Source organism: Oncorhynchus kisutch, unplaced genomic scaffold (genome assembly GCF_002021735.2).
Source record: "Oncorhynchus kisutch isolate 150728-3 unplaced genomic scaffold, Okis_V2 scaffold1742, whole genome shotgun sequence".
Taxonomy (NCBI): domain Eukaryota; kingdom Metazoa; phylum Chordata; class Actinopteri; order Salmoniformes; family Salmonidae; genus Oncorhynchus; species Oncorhynchus kisutch.
The window spans coordinates 19,809-31,643 of record NW_022263687.1 but is presented as its reverse complement, the minus strand read 5'-3'; the positions used below and the strand labels follow the sequence as shown (position 1 = coordinate 31,643).

The following is an 11,835-nucleotide window of genomic DNA, read 5'->3' as shown; positions in this document are numbered from 1 at the left end:
CTTTGTTAGATTTGTTGAATGTGCGCCAAAACAGCTTCCTTCTGAGTGCGTTCTGCATTCCATTTACCTCTTTACCACATCTATGCCCATTACCTCCCAGATCTCCTTCCAGGAGTTCACTCATTCGGGTCTTTGAAATCCCAACACAAGGTATCATACATATGTTTTTTATTTGTGCACTTGTTCTGATAGCCTGTCGTCAAAGTTATCCATGTTTGTTGTCAAGGCAGTGCGTTTGTGTTTATACAGGATGTACCGCCCCCACCTAACGTCAACCAATCATGTCAATGCCGAGCTATACCGAGCCCTCCGAATTGTGACAACATTTTGGAGGCGCACAGCATTGCTTGACAGAGCTTGATTTTGCCTCCGCAAGCACCGGGAGGCACTACAATTGCGCCTCACCCTCAGAACAGAGCCTCCGGAACACATGTTCGGATCAATATTAAATTGGCCTTTATAGTCTATAGGTTATGCACTGAGCCAGTCCCAGTAATCTTGCTTAATGTAAGAGGTGAGAACTCTACTGTTCTACTCTCACTCTTATTTCTGGTGTGTTTAATAAGTACACAGTAGATGGTGCCACATTCTGGAAGTTTGAATTTTAGCCCAACAAGCCCAGCCACAAACTGAGGGATGGAGCTGGAGAATAACCACTCTCAAAATCATCAACACAGCTACAGATGCAAACCAAGGACTGACAATCCATGAGATTGACATGACAGTTTAAAATATTTTCACACAATAGGCTACATTGTTTTTTTTTCTTTTTACAATGAATGAATGTTTTATTGGTTGTTTTGGAATCACAGGGAGGTTTGGAGAAGTGCAAAATAAATACTACAAGAAGAGCAGAAACGTTCATGTATCTAAACACTGAAAAACAGACACGGAGACAACAAAAACATAAAACAAATCGATAAAACAACCTTATAAGAACACTTCTAACAGCAGCTGTGACTAATGTGAATATGGCACAGACAGTAAATAACCCTATTAAGGTATGGCTTACGTAAAGAAAGTGAGAGAGACAGTTTTGAGTAAAAAATTATCATATTAACCAGATTAGTCAATAGTGATTTGGTGTGTGTGGCAATGTGATGAGAGTCACTGTGACGACCCTCCCACTCTGTCTGCCGTATTCTGTCTTTGTTCTTGTTTCCTTATTAGGATGCCGGTGGGTGGAGTTGGGAGGGTCGTCAGCTTCATGGGAAACACCTGGGCCATGTGTCTCCCAGGATAAATATACCTCTTCCACATTCATGGAAGAGACTCTCTCCATGCAGACACCTTTGTAGATTGTGTTGTGGTTCTTGGTGGCCTTTTGTTTGTTTGCTTTGGCACCTTTCAACACCCTGCATTATCACATTCATGCATGCAAAACATTCACTTACACTACTGATTACTGATTACACACACCATTGTATATTTTCCTTAGTTGCTTTAGTTAATAAATATATATTTTGTTACTCCTTATCTCCACGTTGTCTCCCTTTGTTACGGGCTTTGAGCCGGTTCGTGACAAGTGGGGGCTCATCCGGGATCTTTGAACTATTGGTTTGGGAGACCGTGGAGGTAAGTGTTTGGTTTGCATATTGAGTTTGATCGGCCCACTATTGGTTGCCTTTGTTGTTTGGTTTGTGTGCTGCGTTGGAGAGGGATAATGGTTAGTTTCCAGGCCCTGCCTAGCCTGGAAACTCTTGTTCTACTTTCTGTTGGGAAGTCAGTCTGAGCAGGTGAGTACATCGGCTGTGTACCTTGGTAGGAGATTTGTGTAGGGGTAGTGGAACTTGCTACCCGGAGCTATAGCCTTTTTCCCCTGTTAGGCTTAGCGACGTGTTTCAATTTTGGACATGGTTAAATGTTTATTTTTGTGTAGTGTCTGTGGACTGAGCAGTTGTCTCGGGGGCACATCCGTGGCTTGGTGGAATTTGCCAGCATGCTGGGGAGTTCTATTTCCTTGCCAGCGGGCTACAGTGCGTAAATACCCACCGCAAATCTGCACGAAGACTAGGGTTGAGTTATTGTAGGTTTTGGGGAAGCTCCGTATCTCATCTCTCTTCTGTGGTGCTCAGGGTGATTGTCATTTCTCTGGTTGTGGTCTGATGTGCTCAGCAGAGGGGTTGAGATTATTTACTTATGACTATGGTGTCTCATGTATACAAGTTCATTCGCTTTCCATCAGAGGACCTGTTAGAATTATGTACTAAAGAACAGCTGTTGAAGATCGCTGAACACTACAAGGTTAAATGATTGAAATTAGTGAAATTCTGTTTCGTTGGAAGTGACTATGAATTGTTGGAAGTGACTATGAATTGTTGGAAGTGACTATGAATTGTTGGAAGTGACTATGAATTGTTGGAAGTGACTATGAATTGTTGGAAGTGACTATGAATCGTTGGGGGTTGTAAAAATTAAGAAGGACCCTGGTGTTCTTTTCGTTGGAGTTTGTAGCTGTTGGTCTTTTGTGCCATGTTTCTGAATGTTTACGTGACTGACCATTGTTTCGGGTTGTCATGTTCTATCTTTCCTGTCTGTTCCCTCCTGGTCTTGTGTTCTTCTTTCCTCTTAAATATTGCTTCCTATGCGCAAAGGTTGCTGAGGTCTGAGGAGGTTGGTTGGTGCAGGTGGAGGTGTGAACACATAACCCCTCATCAATTTGGGACGCAGAGGCTGTGTCAATTTGGGACGCAGAGGCTGGTATGATGTTCCGGGGTCCTTGTTGGTCCCCGGTTTTATGGGGGGGAATGTGACGACCCTCCCACTCTGTCTGCCGTATTCTGTCTTTGTTCTTGTTTCCTTATTAGGATGTGGGTGGAGTTGGGAGGGTCGTCAGCTTCATGGGAAACACCTGGGCCATGTGTCTCCCAGGATAAATATACCTCTTCCACATTCATGGAAGAGACTCTCTCCATGCAGACACCTTTGTATATTGTGTTGTGGTTCTTGGTGGCCTTTTGTTTGTTTGCTTTGGCACCTTTCAACACCCTGCATTATCACATTCATGCATGCAAAACATTCACTTACACTACTGATTACTGATTACACACACCATTGTATATTTTCCTTAGTTGCTTTAGTTAATAAATATATATTTTGTTACTCCTTATCTCCACGTTGTCTCCCTTTGTTACAGGCTTTGAGCCGGTTCGTGACAGTCACTCAGTAGTCGTCATCTTCTAGAAGGTTTCTGAGAGAGAAAAAAGAGCAAACAAAATGGCAATATTTCAAATGGATAAATACACAGGTCATTGTGAGGAAGAGTGTTTCTTCTGTACAAACAGCCTACAGAAATAAGATGAAATGACAAAATGTGACAGCCATTGTGGGACCAAATGTTTAACTGCCAATTAGTCTTAGCTTAATGTAGGAGATAAGAGATAATAAATAGAAGATCATCTTAATTTTATTTCATGTGACCTCTGGTGCTATCTTTGAATTAGAATGATTTGAGCTCACCTTGTTACACCATCATCTGATTCTTGAATGGAGATACTGTAAAAAGAGAACAGAAATGTGGTTTGTTTTGACAAATGTAACATGATGAGCAACAGAGATACTCACATGCAGCTGAGTGCATGATAAGGAGAACATGACTTCTCTATGACCACCTCAACAGTACATCATTTCAGAGCTGCTTCCTCAAGAGAGACTACAGCAGAGTGACTGAAGGTGTAAACCTACCTTTTTACAGCCTCCTGAGCTTGATGCATCATACGCTTGTCTGACGAGCTGAGGGATTTTATCCTGAAACAAAAAGGCAATTTTTGAGTTCTGTTTTATTTTTGGGTCATTGTAATTTATACAAAGCTTTTGTAACATTCTCTATCGTCTGTTTCAAGCTTTCTATCGGGATAACCAAATAAAGTTGTAAAAATACTCACATTGATGGACTGGAGTTTGGTGTGTCCCTGAAAGATGTACTGACAAGAACAATTTGTTTTTAACGTCATTGACTGATGTTAACATGACCACTCTATGACCACAGACATGATTCCAAAGTTTGCTCAATGAGAGAGATAAATATAGAAGACAATCAGAGACTGAGATATTAAGTAAGCCTACTTCTTATTCATCCTACGCTTGGTTGACGAGTTGGTTGAGTGTGACCTGAAAAAATAAATATACTTTTTTGTTATCAGTATTATTTATCTTAAAAGCTATTTCAAATACAAGTGTTTTAATCTATCCAGGTGGTAGGGATACTCACATGTGTGATGGACTGGAGGATGGTGTGAAACTGAAATAAATCAAAATAAACAATGTAATGACAAGAACCACATCGTATTCATTATTTTATTGCAAATATTTAATCATGAAGAATGTGTTTTAACCTGTATAGCAAATATTCTCAGAACATGTAATTGTCATGTTTCATGTTTTCTTTCAAATAGGTATCAATCACAATCCCTTAAATGTTCTTTAGGGACTTACTGTTTGGATGGTGATCTGTTCTGTTGTGTCTTTAGAGGAGTCTTGCTGTTTTCAGGGTCCGGTATGTTTTTTTCCCTGCACATCAGAGATCAACTGGTAAGTCAACTGAAAGCAGCTAAATCACATATTTAATTCATAGTAACTGTTTTAAGTTAAGGATTTTTAAAATGTATCTCTACCTGGAAGAGGTATCTTTTCTATTTTGCCGCCATATTACACAGAATACAGAGATGAGACACATTAAACACAACACTGCACCCATCACTGCACCAACCACTGTACCTGTGAATGAGAGAGATGTCAAGAGAATACAGACATCAACTTCCCAGGTACACTACACCAAAGCCTCATACATGTAAATATGGCTCTGCACCACACCTGAAAGTTGAATAGGAAAAGAGCCAGTCAATAGGTTGATTATGACCTGTCATTATTAGAATAACAACCACTTACCACTGATCCTGTCATCATCAGAGACCTGAGATTGACCTAGCACAGAAATACACAGGAAGTACTTCATCATGAACACAGACAGTACTTCATCATGAACACAGGCAGTACTTCATCATGAACACAGGCACTACTTCATCATCAACACAGGAAGTACTTCATCATGAACACAGGCAGTACTTCATCATGAACACAGCTAGTACTTCATTGTGAACACAGGCAGTACTTTATCATGACCACAGGCACTACATCATCATGACATCATCCTGATCATGTCATGTTCAGGGTAGCAGGTAGCCTAGTGGTTAGAGCGGTGGGCTAGTAACCAAAAGGTTACTAGCTCAAATCCCCGACCTGACAAGGTACAAATCTGTCATTCTGCACCTGAACAAGGCAGTTAACTCACTGTTTGTCATTGTAAATAAGAATGTGTTCTTAACTGACTTGCCTAGTTCATATATTGACATTTTAAAAAGATGGTGCTATTAATCCTAACCATTTCTCACCTGCAAATGAAGCTTGATCACTAGCTGGAATCACCTCTGAAACCACCTTGATGGAACCACCAAAGGATAGTGAAGCAACACACCTAACCTTTTTGTCAGTTAGACTGGACACTACCACTGTTGCAGTAGTTGTCACAGTGACAGTTCCATTGGGATGGGTGACATCAACCATGGTGGAATGTTCTATCATGATGTCATCCCAGGTTACTATAGGAACAGGTCGTCCAGTAGCAGAACAGGACAGAGTGGTGTGACTGTTGTTGGTTTGTGTGATGAGGAGTGAGGGTCCATACAGCTCTATAGAACAACAACAAACACAGTTCACAGTGAATGTAAATACTATTATGTATTCATTTACATATTTTACTAAATTATTCCATTTACATGATTTACTAAATTATTCGCCATCACTATCCAGCTACCACCCGGTTACTCAACCACTCCTCATCAGAGGCTGCTGCCCTATATACTGTACATAGACATGGAATCACTGGCCACTTTAATAATGGAACACTAGTCACTTTAATAATGTTTACATACTGCTTTACTTATTTCATGTATATACTGCATTTTAGTCAATACCACTCCGACATTGCTCATCCTAATATTTATATATTTCTTAATTCCATTCTTTTACTTTTAGACTTGTGTATTGTTGTGAATTGTTAGATATTACTGCACTGTTGGAGTGAGGAACACAAGCATTTCACTACACTCTCAATAGCATCTGCTAAAAATGTGTATGTGACCAATAACATTTGATTTGATTCCATTTTGTATGGATGTATGATCTGATAAAATGTCTCCCTGAAATTGAAAACAAGTTTTTCTGGGGCAATCATTTACAGTACATTATGTTATCAGATTTTACCATTGACTTTGAGGCAGGTGGTTCCACTAATAGCTCCCTCTGGAAAGGTGTTAAACAGACACTTGTAGCAGGACTCGTCTCCTCTTGACACTCCTCTGATGATGATAGAGCAGTTCTGCAGTCCCTCGTCTTCAAACTCCACTTTCCCCTTAAAACGTAGGTTGACATTGGGACCGTGTTTGCTGTAGGAGGCCAAATTTTCATTCTCCCCAGCTGTCACTTTTTGCCATGTGACTTGACGCACGTCTTTGGGTTTCATGAGCTCACAGTTTAAGTCTGCATCTTCTCCCAGGGTTGCTGTGACAACCTGCTGTGTTCTCACCAGATGAGAGAGCCCTGCACGAAGACAGTTACACACTACTTAGTACTTACAGTACTGCATTAATGGGATACAATACAGTATAAAGAGTACAATATTGTGGTGTTGTACTCATAATGGTCAGAAGGATGAGTACGGAGGTAGGGGAAGTCCAATCTAGGCGGGAGGACGTTAGGAAGTTATGAATGAAGGCACCTGTAAACTGATTGCAGTATGGGTTCATGTGTTGAATTGTTAAAGTAACAAACTACAGAATGTGTGGACATCAGTGAATATAAGGAACTATGGCTATAGATCAATCCCCTTACTTTGTTCACTGATTAAACCATAGTTTATACAGGGACTTTCACTACACTGTACAGTTAATACAGGGAATTTCCCTACACTATACATGCATGCATTTCACTACACTACACTACTATAATTAAATGTATCTGTATAGCTTTTAATGTATCTGAAAAGTAAAAAAATAAATTCAATTATGAATCTAGTGTTGTGAAATAAACAGATTTGAACAGTAAAGCACATCTCCTATGAAAAACAACAGTATCAGCAATATTTTGTCAATAAAAAGCTGACAAATGCAGTATATCATGCATAAAACGGATTCTCTCACCTTTAGGTAGGATTATCAGTAGAATAAACAGGTAGTTGTAGAGTGCAGGAGACATGGTGGAAATGTGAGTTCTCTTATGAAGTCACTTGAGATTTTGAATTTTCCTCTTTACTGTGTCCAACCCACATGGGTTTGAATGAACCTATCAGATATGGACCTTTTTTTGCAGAAGCCCCTCCCATACAATAAAAGTGAAAGTAAACTCGGCTGGTGCAAGTTTTTCTTCCATAGTGTAAGCCAGTGTCAGAACTATTGTTTAACCTGTTTAAGTTGAGGTGGTTAAAGGAACTCTTCTCAGGACATAACATAGATAGGAGCTGAAATATTACACACACGTCGCCAAGTGAGCCTGGCAGAGCTATAACAATCTACCTCTGATTTTAAATGGTGATGTTACTGTAAACAGAACTATAACAACCTACCCCTGATTTTAACAGGTGATTTTACTGTAAACAGAGCTATAACAACCCACACTGATTTTAAAATGGTGATTTTACTGGAAACAGTGCTATAACAACCTAGCCCTTAATGAGCAAGCGATGCTTTCCCCTCCCACAATATTTTCCCAAAATGAACCACAATTTACAGTATACTGCATTAAATATATAGCAAAACAGCAATACAGTACTTTCGTTTTTATTTGTATTGAAAACAACTCAATAATTGCTATAGTGAATATTTAATTATATATTACAGCGTAGATATTTGGTGTTTATATCCCTTGCACTTTCTGCTTTAACAAAGACTTCTAAACTGCCAGGGTGAAACAGATCAATAGGACATCAACCGTTAAAGGTTTTGCTGCCACTCTGATCTGTCCCCTATATAAATTACATTTTTGGGAACCATTCCCACATATTAGTTAAATTCGTACAGAATTCTCACTAATGGGTGCAACAAATATATCCTCTTACAAGACACACCACAAAATATGTTAATAAGTCAGAAGCAACAATACCATGCACTCACTAGTGTTCAAAAGGTTTTTGCGGTATAGTACTGTATTCTGAAGTACAGTAAATTACTGGCAGCAATAGGTAGGTTATCGAGAGTTTCAAGACAAGGTTTGTAGAATTCCTAAAATACAGTATATTACACTATTATTTGGGCATACAGCATTCTCACTCACAGGTACAACAATTATAGCCTCTTACAAAAGACGCCTTAAAATATGTTCATGCACCAGACTCTTTCCCGCCCATAGAGTCTTTTCCACAATGCAACATAATGAATTCTGTAAAATATATTTAAGGTATTTTGCTGTACATTCTACAGTGTTTTACTGTTGAAATTACAGTAACGCCTTACAGTGTGCCTCCTCTACAATCCCCTACAATAAGAGCAGCTATTCTTTGCGTACAGAGAAACAATTGCTTCAATATAGCCTATATATTTATAATTTACTTTAAAATGTATTAACTTTTATATGTGGCAGAAACATAACCATTCACAATGCTTTAATCTGATTGGGCTACTTCAAAAGTCTCCTGTAGGCCTGCGCATGTTCATCCAAAATACAATTCCAGCATCCTCAAAATGGCTCGACATTAACCAGGTTTCCATCCAACCTGATTATGTGAGTAAAGTAGCCTACATATCGAGTAAAAAATGTTCACAACATCATGATAAAGCATGCAGTTTATTAGACTACAGATTAAATAAGTTATGGTGAACAAAAGCTGCGTCACTATGGTGTCAAATCCGATTAAAAAGTGGAACAAGCACATGGCGCCAGCGGACGACATAAAACACCTTTGCAAGAGCAAACACTGAGTCCAGAGAGAACAGATGTGGCCAGGGTAGAGATGATGGCATCCTTTGACTCAAGAAACCTGCTTCAACATATAAAATGTTGAATTCCACCTTGTAGTGCAACCTTGTTTAGGCCTCAGCTCAGGCATCCCCATCTGGTGTTGTGTAGACTTTAGTTTTTCAGCACCTGCAGTGCTCCTGTGGAAGTATTCCACAGCTGCTTTCACTTTGTCCACAGTGGGCTTCATCACCTTCAGAGCATCTCTTACAATCAGGTTGATTGTGTGGGCAAGACATGAATGATGGGTCCATTTAAACATTTTCATGGCTTTGGTTATGTTAGCTGCATTGTCGCTAACAAAACAGACCACTTTTCCATCTACTTGCCATTCTCTGGTCACTCTCAACAGTTCCTCTGCCAAGTTCTCTGAGGTGTGTCTGTCGCTGAACTCAAAGCAGTCCAGAAGACAGCTAGACATCGAGAAATCTTCAATGAAGTGACATGTAAGAAGTGGTTACCCTTGATGTCCAGCAGTCAGTGGTTAGGAGTGGTTACCCTTGATGTCCAGCAGTCAGTGGTTAGGAGTGGTTACCCTTGATGTCCAGCAGTCAGTGGTAAGGCAAACTGCAGTAGCTTTTTGGAATCTTTCCCGCACTGAAGCCTGTGTGCTCTCGTTCAGTTGTGGAATCAGTGATTTTGAAAGCGTTTTTCTGCTTGGAATGGTGTACATTGGATTTAGACTATTGCTATAATAACAATTATATAACATAATCATTTCTAAAACCTCTGTCCTCCACGATCGACAATGGCTGGAAATCGGTGACAATCATTTTAGTCAATGCAATATCAACTTGGCCTTGTTTTTCTACAGACATAGAGTTTGGCATAAACTGGTCCATAGAAGAATGTGTTGCTGTGGGTTTCGGAGTAGGCCTAATTGACTGAGTGGATACATCTCCAGTTTCCAGAGGACTGACTATTGAATGTGACAGAATAATACTACGGTATCCATCTGAAACTTGTTCACGGAGGAAAACTCTGATACTATCTACATGGATGTATTATCTCTGCGGTACCTTCTATCTGAACCGCAAAGAGGTTCTATTGTCCTCCCTGGAATTCTGGCTTATTTACATAGGTCTCATCCCCCACACAAGCCTTTAAATACTGTGACACCCTGTGGAGATTGGGCCTGGGAGTGTTTAGGTTACTGTAACGTGGTGTTGTTTGATTGCACAATGGTGGTTGGTTTTGGGTTGAAAGTTTACACCTTTAGATATTATAAATGGAATTTAATACCTTGGTAATTTTATCCTGTATTTCCTAGGTTTCTAGGCCTCTTTGTTCATGCTATGTCCTGTAAATTAACCTTAGGATCTACAGTTGAAGTCAGAAGTTTACATACACTTAGGTTGGAGTCATTAAAACTCGTTTAACCATTCCACAAATTTCTTGTTAACAAACTATAGTTTTGGAAAGTCGGTTAGGACATCTACTTTGTACATGACAAGAAATTTTTCCAACAATTATTTCACCGTTTCACAATTCCAGTTGGTCAGAAGTTTACATACACTAATTTGACTGTGCATTTAAACAGCTTGGAAAATTCCAGAAAATGATGTCATGGCTTTAGAAGGCTAATTGACATCATTTGAGACAATTGGAGGTGCACCTGTGGATGTATTTCAAGGCCTACCTTCAAACTCAGTGCCTCTTTGCTTGACATCATGGGAAACTCAAAAGAAATCAGCAAAGACCTCAGAAAAAAAAAACTAAGTTTTTCACAATTCCTGACATTTAATCCAAGTAAAAATTCTGTTTTAGGTCAGTTAGGATCACCACTTTATTTTAAGAATGTGAAATGTCAGAATAATAGAGAGATTTATTTCAGCTTTTATTTCTTTCATCACATTCCCAGTGGGTCGGAAGTTTACATACACTTGGGTCAACTTGGGTTAACTTGGGTCAAACATTTTGGGTAGCCTTCCACAGGCTTCCCACAATAAGTTGGGTGAATTTTGGCCCATTCCTCCTGACAGAGCTGGTGTAACTGAGTCAGGTTTGTAGGGCTACTTGCTCACACACACACTTTTTCAGTTCTGTCAACAAATTTTATATAGGGTTGAGGTCAGGGCTTTGTGATGGCCACTCCAATACTTTGTCCTTAAGCCATTTTGCCACAACTTTGGAAGTATGCTTGGGGTTATTGTCCATTTGGAAGACCCATTTGTGACCAAGCTTTAAATTACTTAAATAATATGTATGTGGACAATTTTGGCAAAAACAATCTATTTGCAGATATTCCTTGTGAAGGTTCGTTGCAAATTCAAACATTTTACTCAAACTACAATATGTTCCACAGTGACTGTAAGCCCATTGGCAGCTTTTGCATTAAACCTTTATGGTTCACTGTACAGACTCACTATTCCCCACAAAGATCTCTGAATTGACCAAATGATTTGTTGTTTCTCAGAAACTACAGAGCATGGTGTTGGTTGAGCACAATATCTGCTCTGGTGCGGATCTAACCGTGGCGCTTATATATCAACAAGGGCGCACACTGGCCTTGACTAACACAATAAAAGCTAACTGGTGGGAAAAGACAAGGATGACTGAAACTTTCTCTCACTTCACTTCTTCTCTCGAGATGATCTTCTTCTCTGAGCGGGAGATCTCCCAGCATGCTCTGCTCCATTTCACCGGTGGGCAGAGCTATAGCTCTGATATGAAGAACTAACATTACTGATATGATTAACTACAAATATTTCACAGCCTTTTGTACAGCTGCCCGTGAATTCACTCCTAAGAAATGCTCAAAACATAACTTTACTATCTTAATGCTTACTTAACTCTTACTTACATATCTTTCCCAAACATGAGAACAGA

General features: G+C 39.6%; 1 protein-coding gene across 1 annotated transcript; it reads right to left on the bottom strand.

The window, feature by feature from the left end:
• Positions 1 to 936: 936 nt before the first annotated feature.
• On the bottom strand, positions 937 to 7,302 carry LOC109880331 (nectin-4-like). The gene is made up of 12 exons (XM_020472541.2): positions 7,197 to 7,302; positions 6,262 to 6,597; positions 5,391 to 5,687; positions 4,888 to 4,923; positions 4,614 to 4,716; positions 4,435 to 4,509; positions 4,211 to 4,240; positions 4,066 to 4,110; positions 3,885 to 3,923; positions 3,685 to 3,747; positions 3,460 to 3,495; positions 937 to 3,190 (listed from the first exon to the last, which is right to left on the bottom strand). The coding sequence occupies exons 1-12, from the start codon at positions 7,249 to 7,251 to the stop codon at positions 3,163 to 3,165; spliced, it is 1,143 nt and encodes a 380-aa protein (XP_020328130.2). The 5' UTR covers positions 7,252 to 7,302; the 3' UTR covers positions 937 to 3,162.
• Positions 7,303 to 11,835: the final 4,533 nt, after the last annotated feature.